The sequence below is a fragment of the Eurytemora carolleeae genome, unplaced genomic scaffold, assembly GCF_000591075.1.
Source record: "Eurytemora carolleeae unplaced genomic scaffold, Eaff_2.0 scaffold18, whole genome shotgun sequence".
NCBI lineage: Eukaryota > Metazoa > Arthropoda > Copepoda > Calanoida > Temoridae > Eurytemora > Eurytemora carolleeae.
Genome location: NW_019396537.1, coordinates 409,665 through 424,312, shown reverse-complemented (window position 1 = coordinate 424,312; position 14,648 = coordinate 409,665). Strand labels below are relative to the sequence as shown.

Genomic DNA, 14,648 nt, shown 5'->3' with positions numbered 1-14,648 from the left:
CAAAATCAACCTTCAATCTATAGTTTGAATATTATGCTAGAGCTGGATTTAGTACAGTGTACAATGTACACTACTTGGGTTTTGAAATCAGGACTGTCTTAAAATATTGTAATTGAGTGGGGTGGGGAGGTCTGACATAAAAAGTGCTTTTCCAAAATTAAATGCCATACATGAGAAAAAAAAGTTTCACAAATCAAACCGATTAAATGAATACAATAAGTGAATTAAATGAATACACAACGGACCATACCGTGTAACAAAGAAACAATTACAATTTTTTGTACTTAAAGGTTTCACCCCTCCCCCCCCTCTCCTCCTCCTTATTGGATACGTGCCGCAAATTATGGAACAAAAGTACGAGTTTCCTGCAGAGATTTTATTGGATTAGGGATTGTGTATTTAAGGTGACTGTCGTGGAAATGTTCAGTGACCCTCCATGAGGGACATGTCCGATTCACAAAGGTAACCTTTAATAATGCTTTTGGTCAATAATGTGGGGGAAATAAGTCTTTTGTCTATAGGCTTGATTCCGAAATTTTTATCAATTGTTTATGTAAAAAGAAATCCGTAAGATAAATCTCAATTGAAAAATGTCAATTTAATAAAAAGAGAAACATGCTCATTTATTCTTTATCAGATAAAGGTTTATTAGGTACCATTGTAAATCAGATAAAGGATTATTAGGTACCAATGTGAATCAGATAGAGTTTCATTAGGTACCATTGTGAATCGGATATAGGTTTATTGAATACCATTGTGAAACAGAGGTTAATTAGGTACCATTGTGAATCAGATAGAGGTTTATTAGGTACCATTGTGAATCAGATAAAGGTTTATTAGGTACCAATGTGAATAAAATAAAGGTTTATTAGATACCATTGTGAATCAGATAAAGGTTTATTAGGTACCAATGTGAATAAAATAAAGGTTTATTAGATACCATTGTGAATCAGATAAAGGTTTATTAGATACCATTGTTAATCAGATAAAGGTTTATTAGGTACCATTGTGCATCAGATAAGGTTTACTAGGTACAATTGTGAATCAGATAAAGGTTTGTTAGGTACCATTGTGAATCAGATGAAGGCTTGCTAGGTAATATTGTGAATCATGAATCAGATAAAGGATTATTAGACACCATTGTGAATCAGATAAAGGTTTGTTAGGTACCATTGTGAATCAGATGAAGGCTTGCTAGGTAATATTGTGAATCAGATAAAGGTTTGTTAGGTACCATTGTGAATCAGATGAAGGCTTGCTAGGTAATATTGTGAATCAGATAAAGGTTTATTAGACACCATTGTGCATCAGATAAAGGTTATTATCGTGCATGCCACTTAATAACAAGAGTCACTTGAAATTACAATTTCGGTCTTTATAACTAACAGAAATAATTCGGGAAAATGCTTAAAATCCTTTATTTCTGTGGAAAAATTCTGTAGGAAAAAAACGCTTCACTCCATGATTTTGAAAAATAAAGTACTGACAAAACATAATAATTTTTAAAACCTGTTTCAGAAGTACATTTCTGTGTGTACTGTGTACAATGTACACCATCACACTGTACACGTAAAGTACATTTGTACATAAATACGTACGAATGAGAGTTTAGGAAACAGTGAATAATTTGAGCAATATTGTTCATTTCACCTTAAAAATTAACACCCACCTTCAGAGAAAAAAAGTGTCGAATAAGATCATAGATAAAACTAACTAAGGATTAAGCAGTACACACAAATTTGTAAATTCTAAATTGAATTCGAGTTTCAGAAAAAAAAGCATCGTTGAACCCGAAAAAAATGAGAATTTTACACAATATTAAAAAATTATAATAAAAAATAAAGTTAAAAGTTTTTAAAAATAAAGTACCCAATGGTAACATTCTTACTTGAATTTTAAAAACATTGATAAATTCTCAAACATTGATCATGCATTTTGTGTTTAGTATTAATTACTGACGTGAGATCGGTATCATACTAAAAAAATTGCTGATCGTTTAATTAGTTCATAAGTCATATACTTAAATTGTTTCACGGCGATATTTTAGAAGCAAATTGAAATGCATATGTACAATCTTGTAAAATTGTACAAGAATGAATAATGTACATATTCTAATGTGTCCTACAGTACAGGCAGTATGATGGGCTGAACTGCCGTACAACCTGAAATTGGCATGTAATAGGAACGGGGGGAAGGCAGGCGGCCATGAGCCACCACTATTTCCCCTTCCGCACCACATATTAGCTTTTTTCTCTTCCGGCAGCAATGAGCCACCACTATTTCCCCATCCGTACCACCACATTTGACTACTCCGGGCAAAACTACTTTTTTAAATGGGCCTTTAAAGTGTGATTTTCAAAAGTCAAGCCGCGTCACGAAATAAATATATATTTAGATCTTTATATTTCAATGTTAATATGTAATAAGGATGCTTAATGTAAACTGTAAACATTTTTTTTTGCAAATCTAAGTTCTGATTTTCATAAAAAATGGCTTATTTTTAAGAGCAATATCAATTTTTAAAATGACGCACTAAAAAATACACTTTAGTTTTGAAGGGAACCCTTGTGTGAAAATGTGCAATGATGGGGGAGTTGGTTAATGAGTGATTTTAAGATGGATTTAGTATAATTAGTCAGTAATTGAATAATCCTTAGACTTTGTGATATTTCAAGATGCAATTCTCAGTCAAATTTGTCAAAAATTTCATTGTAAAACATTTTAAGAATTCAAGACACAAAATATTAATCATAGGTAGAATTAAAAAAATGGTTTGAGTTGTGCTTTTTTGCGTGATGCGGCTGGATTTTTAAAAATCACACTTTAAAGGCCCTAAATATACCATTTAAAAAAGTAGTTTTGCCCGGAAGAGTCAAATGTGGTGGTCCGGAAGGGGAAATAGTGGTGGCTCATGGCTGCCGGACGAGAAAAAAGCTAATATGTGGCACGGAAGGGGAAATAGTGGGGGCTCATGGCTGCCGGAAGAGAAAAAAGCTAATATGTGGCACGGAAGGGGAAATAGTGGGGGCTCATGGCCGCCTGCCTTCCCCCGCTCGTAATAGTGTACAGTGGACATTCACAAGGTTGACAAAAATGATGAGAGTTTAATGACGACCTGAAACTTTTTTAAAAACCTTGACTTAAATTTATTTAACTGTAGTTTTTCCAAATAATTAAAAAAAGGCTAACATGACATTACTTCTTCACTTTTTCAACTTCAAAGTTTTGAAGAAAAAAAATTTGCTTAATATTTTTTATATACAGGGTGGGGTTAGGACAGACAAACAGCGGGTCGGTGCTTAAATTAAAAAAATAATCAGAAATTGTTAATGACTTTTTCATTAATCAAGCTACAGGGATAAATTCACAAGGTTGACAAAAATGATGAGAGTTTAATGACGACCTGAAACTTTTTAAAAAACCTTGACTTAAGTTCATTCAACTGTGGTTTTTCCAAATAATTAAAAAAAAGGCTAACATGACATTACTTCTTCACTTTTTCAACAAAAAATTTGCTAAATATTTTTTTATGTACAGGGTGGGGTGGAGGACAGACAAACAGCGGGTCGGTGCTTAAATTAAAAAAATAATCAGAAATTGTTAATAACTTTTTCATTAACAAGCTACAGGGATAAAATCATGTGTCACATGTTAATAATATTTGTCAAAAGTAAAAGAATATTCATTTTTAAACATTTCCGACGTAATTTTTAAACTTTTTTTAATCATCCCTTGCACCCTAATCATTAATTAACTATTTATAGAAGTCTAATTTTTTATAATGAGCAAGCCTTAAATAGTTGGACTTGGGACATGTATCATACTTCCCTATCTAAACTCTAACGGCAAAATCATAGGGGAGGATCAACCCCCTTCATCTATATTTGACAAAAATAGCCAAAATTGGGATGGGGATAAAGAGTTTCAGGTCGTTATAAAGTCTCCTTTTGTGATGTGCTTTCAGTTGGTTTGTTTTTCATCCTGGCAGAAGATATCTGCAAAAAAAATATCCAAAAACGATCCAAAAACGATAAAAAAACGATACAAAAACGATACAAAAACGAACATGTTGAAACGATACAAAAACGAACATGTTGAAACGATACAAAAACGAACATGTTGAAACGATCGGGTTTTTTATTTTACAGTTTTAATATCTTGTAATTTATAATCTTAAACAATGAACTTCTTTGTTGTTAATCCTGTACTTGATAGTTAATAAAATTTCTTACTTAAAGTTTAATTATTGATTATCTAATCCTCCTCTTGGATCATCTCTCCTTTTATTTCACCCTTAAATAATTATAATTAGCATAAAGATAAATCAACCAGTGCTTAGGGATCCGTTGAATCCGCAACATTTTAGCTTATGTATATCTCACAATATTTCTCCAAGTGTCAAGTCAAGAAGTGAAAGATGAGCTATATTGCAATTGTTAACGCCATCTTTAGCCTTGACAAGATCCAATTTGAAGACAGTGATATATATTTTCTGGAAATATCATTTACCACCCCCCCCCCCTTATCCACTTGAACTATTATTTTTGTTTTCCATGATGTTAAGAATGTGTGCAGAGATTGCAAGTCTATTAAAAGAATTTTTACCGTTGAATTAGATTAAACAAATGATTTTTTTGAGCTAAAAATATCAAATGAAAGTCTTAATTTTCATTTCTTCTTGCAGATCTTTCGATATCATTCTTTAAAATATATATAACCTTGTTTTAAGAAATGGAACATTGCCTGGAATCAATCTTTTATCTCAGAAGACATAAAATAGTATTCAAGATAATTTTATGCGTTTAGACGTTTTTCTACAAAATCTAAATACTTGATAAAATACACTTCTGACAGTTGTATTAGTGAAGAACTAAAAAAAATACTCACAACAGTTCGCTCTCGGTCCAGATGCTCCCTGGAAAAATTCATCGATTAGATAAGAACACAGAAATGGGATTGTTTTGCATTGTTTCGATTAGACCAAATATAATGGATTGATATGCATTGATTTGATGAGACCAAGAAATTCAGAGCTTAAAATTTGGATCCAGATCCGGATACATTGGATCATCATGATTTTGGCTTCCTGGATAAGCAAAAATATGCTGATCCACAGATCCAGATCCAGGGGGCAAAATATCAACCATATACTGCAAAAGAAAACTTGTTGCTTTCAGAACCCAAATCTGAACTGTTGAAAAAGATAAGTTATCAAAATATTCCTAGCTTTGATCTGGATCCAGATCTGGACCAGGATCCATTTTTTTCCAGTGTAAATCCGGATTTGCATCCAAATGTAATGGATCCCAATCTCTACAACTTGGCTAAAAGATTTTTTTGCAATTTTGGATCAGACCAGATTAATCAATTAATTACATTAATTAGATTGTACCAGGAAAAAGAGAATTTTCTGCAATGATAGGATCAGACCAAGAATATAAAAGTTGTCTGCATTTATTGGAAACCACAGAAATAGGATTGTTATAAATTGATCAGATCAGACAAGTAAAAAGGCATTGCTATGAGCTGGAAAAAAAATCAGATAAAACATCAAGGATATGTTTTGCTATGACGGATTCAAGGAAAAGAGAATTTTCTGCATTAATGAGACCAAACCAAGCAAAAGATAATTTTTTGCACTGATTAGATCAGACCAGAAAATAGAATGTTATGCATTTACTGAACCAGACCAGCGTGGCGTTATTTCTAGGTAAGCGTTAAACAAAGGTAGTAGATTCTACGCAGAAAATGTTCCGCGCATATTTTTGCAGTTTACGGCAATGCCCACATGAGAAATCTGGTATTTTATCTGAAATTTCAAAATAATAAATTATACTTATACACATAAAATATACACTAATTGCTGATACAATGTGCACATAAGTAATTAACTATACATTAAACTCTAATTATTTGCAAGTATCAGAATCTTAACAATTAAGTTACCCAAACTAAGCTGTAATATCGATCCCTAATGTTAAAATAATTGATTTTTACTGTTTGTCGCTCAGCAAAACTTGATTGATTCTCAGATATGAGAAATACTTTCACTTAATTTACTGTTTACATTCACAGATTTGTGCGCAAATGCCACGGAAAATTTGCTGTGTCGAGTCTACTACCATTATTTAACGTTTACCCAGAAATAACGCCACACTACAAGTGTTATTTTCTGTTTTCCGCCATTTTTTTTTGGGGGGGGGGGACCTAGGAGTATCTGTTTAAGTTTGTTTGATAAAATCCTCTTGGCCTTTAATAGTACTCTATGTTATAATACAATAATTAAATTATTGCAAGTCTCAAGTTTGAATATTTACTTACTTTGTCTCCTCTTCAATACGTCGAATATCATCTTTATTCAGGTCGATCCATCTATCCATCCAGGCGAGCAACTAAAAATAAAAGACATCACTTCTCTCAATTAAAAACTTTTTAATCACAAACTCTTGTTAAGAACTAATTCGTTCTTTAACCCATCTCCTAACAATCTCTCATCAGAAGGCATGTGGGGATTCAATTAGAGATTAGGGATCTAAAGTCAATCTCAGTCAACTAAATTTCATAATCTAAAAGTATTTTTATTTATCTAAACTTAACTCCTGGCTCCATTTTCATACAATCATCTATTTTAAATTTATATTAACTGCTAATTCAATTTTTTGAACTATTTTTTCTGAGCTTACAAAATTCTTTGCTTCACATGCCTTCCTTATATTCTAAAGCAATGCTTTTTTTAATTCCATTAAATTGATTCAGAATTCATCATATAATAATAATTTTATTTGCCATTATTATAAAATGAATTGGATAAGAATGGATTACAAATATGGTGTGTAGTATCATTGGACTTGATAATATTTACCTTTCTATGGAACATTTGAAGTGCCCTTTTCTGGTTCTTGAAGATCATATCTTCTGTTCTCTGTTGAACTCCAACCCTAAAAATATATTTTTTTACTTTACCCTATTTTAGGGTATAAATTTTTAAATTTTGAATATTTACATCACTGGAATTGAAGTTTGAAGATTTGGGTGTATAATTTGTTGGGGGTGGCATTAAAATTGGATAAAGGCTTGCAAGCAACCCATAATTTCATGTTACATAATTTTTCAAGAAAATGTATACTTCTACTTTTTTAACTTGTTTTTAATATTCACTGAATTGCCAAAATGATCTTTGCACCTCTCGGTAACTTTTCTTCCTTGCCAGGGGAAAACTTTAAAAAAGAACATATAAGTATACATTACTATATACACAGAATCTCAAAAAAATCATTTAATAAATGCCATTTTACATTAATCATATTAGTCTTACCCTGGAAATTTATTTAAAAATTTATCATTAAAAATACTATTTCAATTGAAATATATTAGTTACTTACATTGAAATTTCTGATGGCATTGAATTCTTTTAACCATAAATTTAAAATATATAATTTAAGGTATTATTTACAGCCGTGAGGAACTTTTTATTAAACGATAGTAATTTTATTACTTTTGTCTTGGATGGAATTGTTCGTTACTAAGAACGGAACAGGGGATTGAAACATTCTTGATTTAGAACAGAACAAGAGGGATGCAACCGTTCTTCAACTAAGAACGCCAAGAACCGAACGGAATGGGAAGACCGTTCTTCTACTCAGAACGGAACGGAACAGGACGGAACGGGATGGAACGGAACGGAATGGAACGGAATGGGATGGAACAGAACGAGAACGGAACTATACAAAAAGAGGAATGCGAACGGAACAATTTAGCTGAAGGCCCTCGTTCTAGAATGGAATGGAACAATTTCAAAAAAGTCGGAACGTGCCCAGCCCTACTTGGTGGACAATTACCAATGAAATTTGTGAGACAAATATCTTTGAAATTTGTGAGACACTTACCATTGAAATTTGATTTTTACAAGCTTGTACACTGTCATTACAGGAGAATCAGGGTTTTTCTAGAATAGCAAAGTTTTATCACTAAGAATGTTTAAAAATCCATATTAAACCCTTTCTAAAACTTTTCCTCAACTACAGTGTTTAGAGCCCCCTTTCATATTAAAAAATTCAGCTTTTAACCGTTGCTCTGAAGGTAGCTATTTTTAATCATTCCAGTCCCAAATTTTGGAGATTGTTTAGAGGGGGGGGGAGAAAGAAACGTATTACTCTCCGGGAAATTTAAACATAGTATAAACATAACTTAGCATTGCCATTTTTTGCATGCGAACTTAAAATTATGTATATTACATGCATTTTTTAGTTTTGAATGGATCTCAGCAAAAGTGTGCACATGCACGCGTTTTTTGTGAAAAATACAACTTTTTGACAGTAAATCAATACATCTTAGCACAGATTTTACATACACAAAACTTCCCGGAGAGTGTTAAACTTTCCCTTGAGTCATGAAAGTTACACCGTTTTGATGTTCATTGGATACATACAAACATATACTGACAGACAAGCAAAGTATATAATATATATATACATACATATATGGAAGAAATATATATTTAAACATCTAAAATGTATATTTAAACTGAAAAAGTTGAAAATAATATATATATGATGTATATATATAAATAGTTTGAGAATATCAATACAACCAACAAAGGAAAGTAAGAGACTTACAATTCAGTTTATTGCAAGTATACTAAGGGTTCCTAGCATACATTTTAAGAAAAACAATAATTAATGAAAGGAACTGGACAACTTTCCTAATTTGTGCTAAGAAATTTTTATTCAAAAATGAAAATAATAATAAAAGTATTTTTTGTTATATATATCTGTATGGAAGGGTGCAAAATATTTTTGTAAGAATTAACTACATTTTTATTATATGTAAAAATGCATTTTTCTACCAAACTTTTTTTAAAGTTAGTGTAAGGACGACCTCTAAAATGTTTTTTTCCTTTACCTTCCAGTCTGCAGGAATAGTACCTCCCGATGAGTTTGCACAGCTAGTGTTTAAACAGATTCAAATGTCTCCAAATTTTTCAAAAAGAACCATTTTTTAATACTTTGAATTGCAACTCACATTGAAAAAATCCCTTATAAAAGCAGTTTGAAAAAAAAACATCAATACACAGCAACATAAATAATTTTATTATTTATATTGAAAACACTGAAATTATAAATGTTAAAATCCCAAAAAAATTTTTTTAACTAAATAGAACATTTTAAGATAAAACCACCTTTTTTTCCAATAACTATAACTATAACTATAACTATATAGAAAATATAACAAATGGACAGTTTTAAGAAGTTCAATGATCCAATTCAAACAAAACATAAGACATTTTTTTAACACAGTCAACCTTCAGTTTTACTTTTCTTATCTGCTGAGTGATGAAAAATATTTCTTATTCGATTGAAATTTATTTTGTATCTGTTTCCTGGCTTGAAATTGTTCATCTTCTTCCATATCAATATAGACCACCTAATAAAAAAATTTTATGTGACATTTTTGATACTTGACCTAATTGTAAAAATAATTTCCTTACTTTTAAAATTTGTCAAAATATATACATTATATATTATTCATAGTTTGAAATATGAAAGGTAAACACATCAAGTTGCAATAATAAAATGATAAGAAAATTAGAGTTTGATGTATGTATTCAGATACTTTAATTGGTGTCATAAATTATGAAGAATCCTTGATATCTTCCTCAAACAAAAACCTCCATTTTGTAAAAATATTCTTTAATAAAAATGTTAAAAATGTTCTTTTGATCTAAATCTGCAATAATTGGTTCCTTTAATGAGTTATTATTTATGTAAGAGGTCTAAAATTTTTTCTTTCATTACATTGCTTTCATTTTGTATACAAAAGGATCAAATACAGGCCTATGTTTGGTTTATATCTTAACCGTGTACAAATTCTAGCACTAGATAATGATCTGGATCAGGATCCTTTGGATCCACAACATTTTAGCTTCCTGGATCAAGATAAAAATATACTGATCCATTAATCAAGATCTAAAGGGGAAAAAACTTGTTGCTCTTGGATCACAAATCTTAACTGTTAACTAGTGAGGGATTATTATAAACTTCCCAATTTCTAAATAGTTCATTAAACTTAAAGGGAGTGACAGGCAATGTATGCAGTATTGTGGACAAATTTTTTAGGACTCATTTGAGACATATAAAACATTTCCACTATGTACAATTACTGAGTTTGAGTGTAAAGTCTACGTTCAAAATCATGAATTTGGGTGGGTACGTTTTCAGAATCAGTTTTTTTATAATTTGTGAAATAATGATGACGAAAAATAAAGTAAAAATTCTACAGTGAACTAATAATTATAATTTCATTTTTAATTGCTGCTTCCCATTTGTTCATTATATTTTTAGGTTAAGAGTAGAGTTGTTCAATTCTAATTAACACTTAAATTGACATTGACACACCATTATGGTGATAATATTAAATATCCCTACACTCTTGTGACAAAGAACAGTAGATGTCACCTCTCTCTTGGCTAGTGTTTCTTGGTCAGCCTTGAGTGCATTCTCCAGAGGAGTCCGTCCTGCTACATGTAAACTCTCAATGTAGATGAAGAATGAATCCTTAAGATCATAAGTTGAACTTACTTTGTAAACAAAGTTTACAGATAAATTAATTCAAACTTTCTGCAATTTCATCCATTCATAATTTGTGTCTGAAATGTAATTTAATGTTTACAAGATACATATATATAAATATTTAGGTAATAGAAATTATGCTGATTTATCTGTAAACAGAAAACCATGCAAACAAAATTAGTTGAGACTAAGATGTATTGGTTGCTTGGAACATTTAATTGGGGATTTTAAAGCTGGTAGATCTGAAGAAATTCTGGATGTCCAAGTAAAAAAAAAGTTGATTGTTTTCTCTTCATTTGCTATTTTTCTACTTAAAGAGTAGATGTAGTAAGGTATATATTATTGAAAAACATCCCCCACCCCTCCCCTTGAGAATTATTACACGTTATTTTTTTTGGCAATTTCCAGAAACAAATAAGGGTTTTCTTTGCTGAAATGGGGGAGAAAAAATTTTTGTGAAAAATGTAAATAACCTTTAAGAAAAGAAGTAACAAAAAGACCAAAAAAATTGCAAGCATAACTTCAATTAATCAAAACTCAATCTTGATAATATGTACGGCTGGGACCCTGGGTACAACAAACATTTTTACAGGTAAGAAATTCCTGACAAGTTCATCAAACTAGCTAAACCTTGTTTGTAAGTTTTAAAAAATGGCTGAAGACCAAGGAAGTTATGTGCACATGCCTCATTGAATTACAAGACAGAGAGCATGTTCTAGCTGCAGTGCTTTGCTCCCTCGCCTGCCATAGCTGCAGTACTTTTCTCAAAAAGTACTGCAGCTAACCTAACCCAAAAATATATACTAGTGTCTATCTTCTTCTAATTCAATGCAGCAAGTGCATTTTACTTCCTTAGGCAAATGCCTAAAAAATGCCTTGAACTCAAATAAAACTGTAGAAGTGTAGATAATCATTAAATAATGGATGAGGGTAAATAGAAAAGGAAAAAGGAGAAGAAATCCCTACCCAAGCAGAAACTGAGAAACATTTGTCCAGCTTTTCATTTAGAGTATTTTATTCTCAGGTCATTAGAATTAATATATTTCCCCTGGACACACTTTCAAGTCCAACACTATACCTTCATAAACTCTGGGTTTGAGACACTAGTTCTGCAGTACGGATATGTATTCCATGCTTCCTCATGAACCCTACTAATAATTTATTAGAAACAAGGACTTTTGAATTGTCAGGAATCATTGAAAGCAATTAAGATTTGTATGCTGTTGTAATAAAAATTAAGTAAATTACACCTTTATTTACCAGAATCTTTAGTACTTAACAAATATTTAGATACTTTTTTGAGAAAAAATATTGAACAATTTTCACTATGGCTTCCATGTACAGCATTTTGAGGCAATTAAATCAGTCAAAATTGGCAATGTTGGGGGATATTTAATTAAGAAAACTGCCTTGCTGTGGAAAATGAGTTTTCTTATTTGAAGTCAATAGTCTATCATTTGATCACTGCCTGCATTTACAACTAAAGCATTTATCCAAGCATAAAAAAGATTAAGGTCAAAAATGTCTGGTCTTTTCTTCTTTTTCTTTCATTTACTTCCATAAATCTGTCGTAATATTTAAGATAACTTTATTAGGCATTGCATTGCCTCCCCCCCCCCCACTCTATTTTAGGTGTTAACAGGTTAAATTCCATACACACCTTCTCCCTCATTCACTTAGGTTATGCCTGAACTAATGTAACAAATTCTTATGAAATATAAGAAATTTCTATTTCTACAATAAAATGCTGTGCTAATCTAGAACTTTGCCAAAGCTTTAGCTAGCTAAATGCTGTTGCCATTTATTTTCAGATGTGGGGAGTGAGAAACCACAACAAATATGGAGGTATACTTGGTATTACAACATCAACAAATCATTTATTACAATAACAGTCAAGCTTTTAACTTCAAAAACTGAGTTACAACTTTCATCATTTTAATATGGAAAAAACTTATCATACAATATAATAAAATATATCAAAATATCTTGGTATTGACTCATACACTTTGTTATTAGAACATGCAGTGCATATTATGCCCATACAAGATATTGAAAACATACCTGGTGGCACTGGCAGGGGCTAGTATCCTTACCCAGGCTGGTAACTGAACAGAGAGAAAATTTAAATATGTTTGTCGTTTAAACTAAATAACAAAACTAAACCCAAATACAAGAAACAAACTTTTAAACTGGATTAAAAAAAATATTTTAGGATGTGGGTCACTGGTTGATTTTTGCCAAAATGTAAACCTATGAATTAAACTTAATAAAATACTAGCTGAAGTGCCCTGTATTGCCCGTAAATTTTTTTAAATATGAAAAGAATATTGAAAAAAAAAATTCATCTTGGAAGAACGATTTTAAAGTCTATATCACCCTGAGATACCCCTATGTTCCCTCAAAAATGTCAGCCTATATGGTACAGCCGTTTGGCCAGCTATAGCTGACATTTAAATGAGCAAAGAACTTTATTGTATAGAATAAATATTGGGGTGAGTATCAGGCTAATATTGATTTTGTTTCTATTCTAATTTGAAGACTTTTTTAGATAAATACATTTTTGTGAAAGTTTATAGAAACCTCAATATGATGTTTTTGCATTATTATTAACTTATTATTATCTTTATAATTGTTGAAGTGCAAACAATATTACAATTACTAACAACTGATATTTATCCACCTTATTAAAGAAATGGTATATCTTGTAAGTGTACTGCCCATCAGCTCCTTCTGTGTCATAGGTATAATTCTCAAGGATCTAAGTTAAGCTGGTCAAATTCAGATATGAATAAAACACTGACTGAGTCCCCCTTGGGTTCCAAGTGTGAATTATTCTCAAAAAGATGTTATTTTACTCAACTATCCCAAGGGACGGTTAGGAAACTTTACATCCTGCTGTTGGGGGAATCATGGATTGGTAATGTTGGTAAAAAGACAGTTAAAACATTGTAGTTGTAATCAATTTTACAGTCATTTGAGATAAAAATGCAAGAATTTATTCCCAAAAACTAAGCAGAGTGGGTAGTTATTTTAAAGAACTGTCCCAAGGAACTTTATCAGTTAATTTACTTAACCTCCCTCTGTTGGGGGAATCATGATCTGTAATATTAGTCAGTAAAAAATACTATTTAGTTTCCAAAAAGGGCTTTAATCTGTTTCTGTAACAATCAAATATTTGGAGTTCCAAGTGTGAACAAATCTTAAAATTGTTTTTTTTTTCCTATTTCCATACACTTAATAGCATTTCTTGCGTAAGTGTAAAACAAAACAATTTTTAAGAATCTGATCCATTTATGATGTTTAACTCCTCACCTGGACACCTTCTCCTCCACCTGTCTCCTGCTTGCTGGTCTCTGACACTGAGTAAAGCATACCGATCTGCACATTAAACAACAAACATAACATTTATAACTTCATGTAGCAATCATAAGATATATTATGTGCAACCCCTCCCCCACTTTCTTTCAAGTTTGTACTTGACTTTGATTTTTCGCACAAGACTAAGAAAATTAAATTATATCTTTTCTACACATATATCTAAATATATCTAGCTGGAGAGCTTAATCAAGCAGAACAGTTTCCAGACCAAGAACTAGGATAGGCTGGGACATTCTAGGGTAGAAACACTGTCCAGGGTGGGAACGCAGGGGGACCTTTAAACATTTATGAAATCATTTAATATGATATGGGGGAAAAATTTAAATTAGACATTAAAATGCAATTTTTTTCATTTCTTTAATAATATTTTTTTTTAATTCAGCAATTGAAAGCCAGAAAAAAAATTTATATCAAAAGGCTATGCTTTAATCCTTTCTATTACTTCATACCCTAGAATTCAGCAAATAAAACCTTCAAGTTAATTTTGCTGCTTTGCTTCGAAAAAAAATTTTAGACAGGGGTAAAGATTTTACAAGAAAGGAACTGAGTTTTCGCCCAAACTCAAGTTTTCTAATCCCTATTTCTTTGAATCCTGATGGTGTAAACCTTCAGGGTGGCCAAAACTTTTTTGAAAAAATCCGTACAAAAATCCGTACATTTTCAGAAAAAATCCGTACAATACGTACAATTTTCGAAAAAAAA

At 31.3% G+C, this 14,648-nt stretch overlaps 1 protein-coding gene across 2 annotated transcripts in view; it reads right to left on the bottom strand.

Moving 5' to 3' along the window:
• Positions 1-1,402: 1,402 nt before the first annotated feature.
• LOC111705064 (phosphatidylinositol transfer protein beta isoform) overlaps positions 1,403-14,648 on the bottom strand; it is a 13,766-nt gene continuing 520 nt past the window's right edge. The window contains exons 2-14 of one of the 2 annotated variants that reach the window (XM_023477498.1): positions 13,881-13,946; positions 13,249-13,326; positions 12,630-12,673; positions 11,647-11,719; positions 10,455-10,553; positions 9,380-9,423; positions 8,902-8,944; positions 7,887-7,945; positions 6,863-6,938; positions 6,322-6,392; positions 4,888-4,915; positions 4,233-4,293; positions 1,403-2,162 (exon numbers count right to left, since the gene is read on the bottom strand). In XM_023477498.1, coding sequence (XP_023333266.1) covers positions 4,255-4,293; positions 4,888-4,915; positions 6,322-6,392; positions 6,863-6,938; positions 7,887-7,945; positions 8,902-8,944; positions 9,380-9,423; positions 10,455-10,553; positions 11,647-11,719; positions 12,630-12,673; positions 13,249-13,326; positions 13,881-13,946 — 720 coding nt within the window. In that variant the 3' untranslated portion in view covers positions 1,403-2,162; positions 4,233-4,254. The remainder of the gene's footprint in view (positions 2,163-4,232; positions 4,294-4,887; positions 4,916-6,321; positions 6,393-6,862; positions 6,939-7,886; positions 7,946-8,901; positions 8,945-9,379; positions 9,424-10,454; positions 10,554-11,646; positions 11,720-12,629; positions 12,674-13,248; positions 13,327-13,880; positions 13,947-14,648) is intronic. The other variant, XM_023477499.1, reaches the window with a different exon arrangement.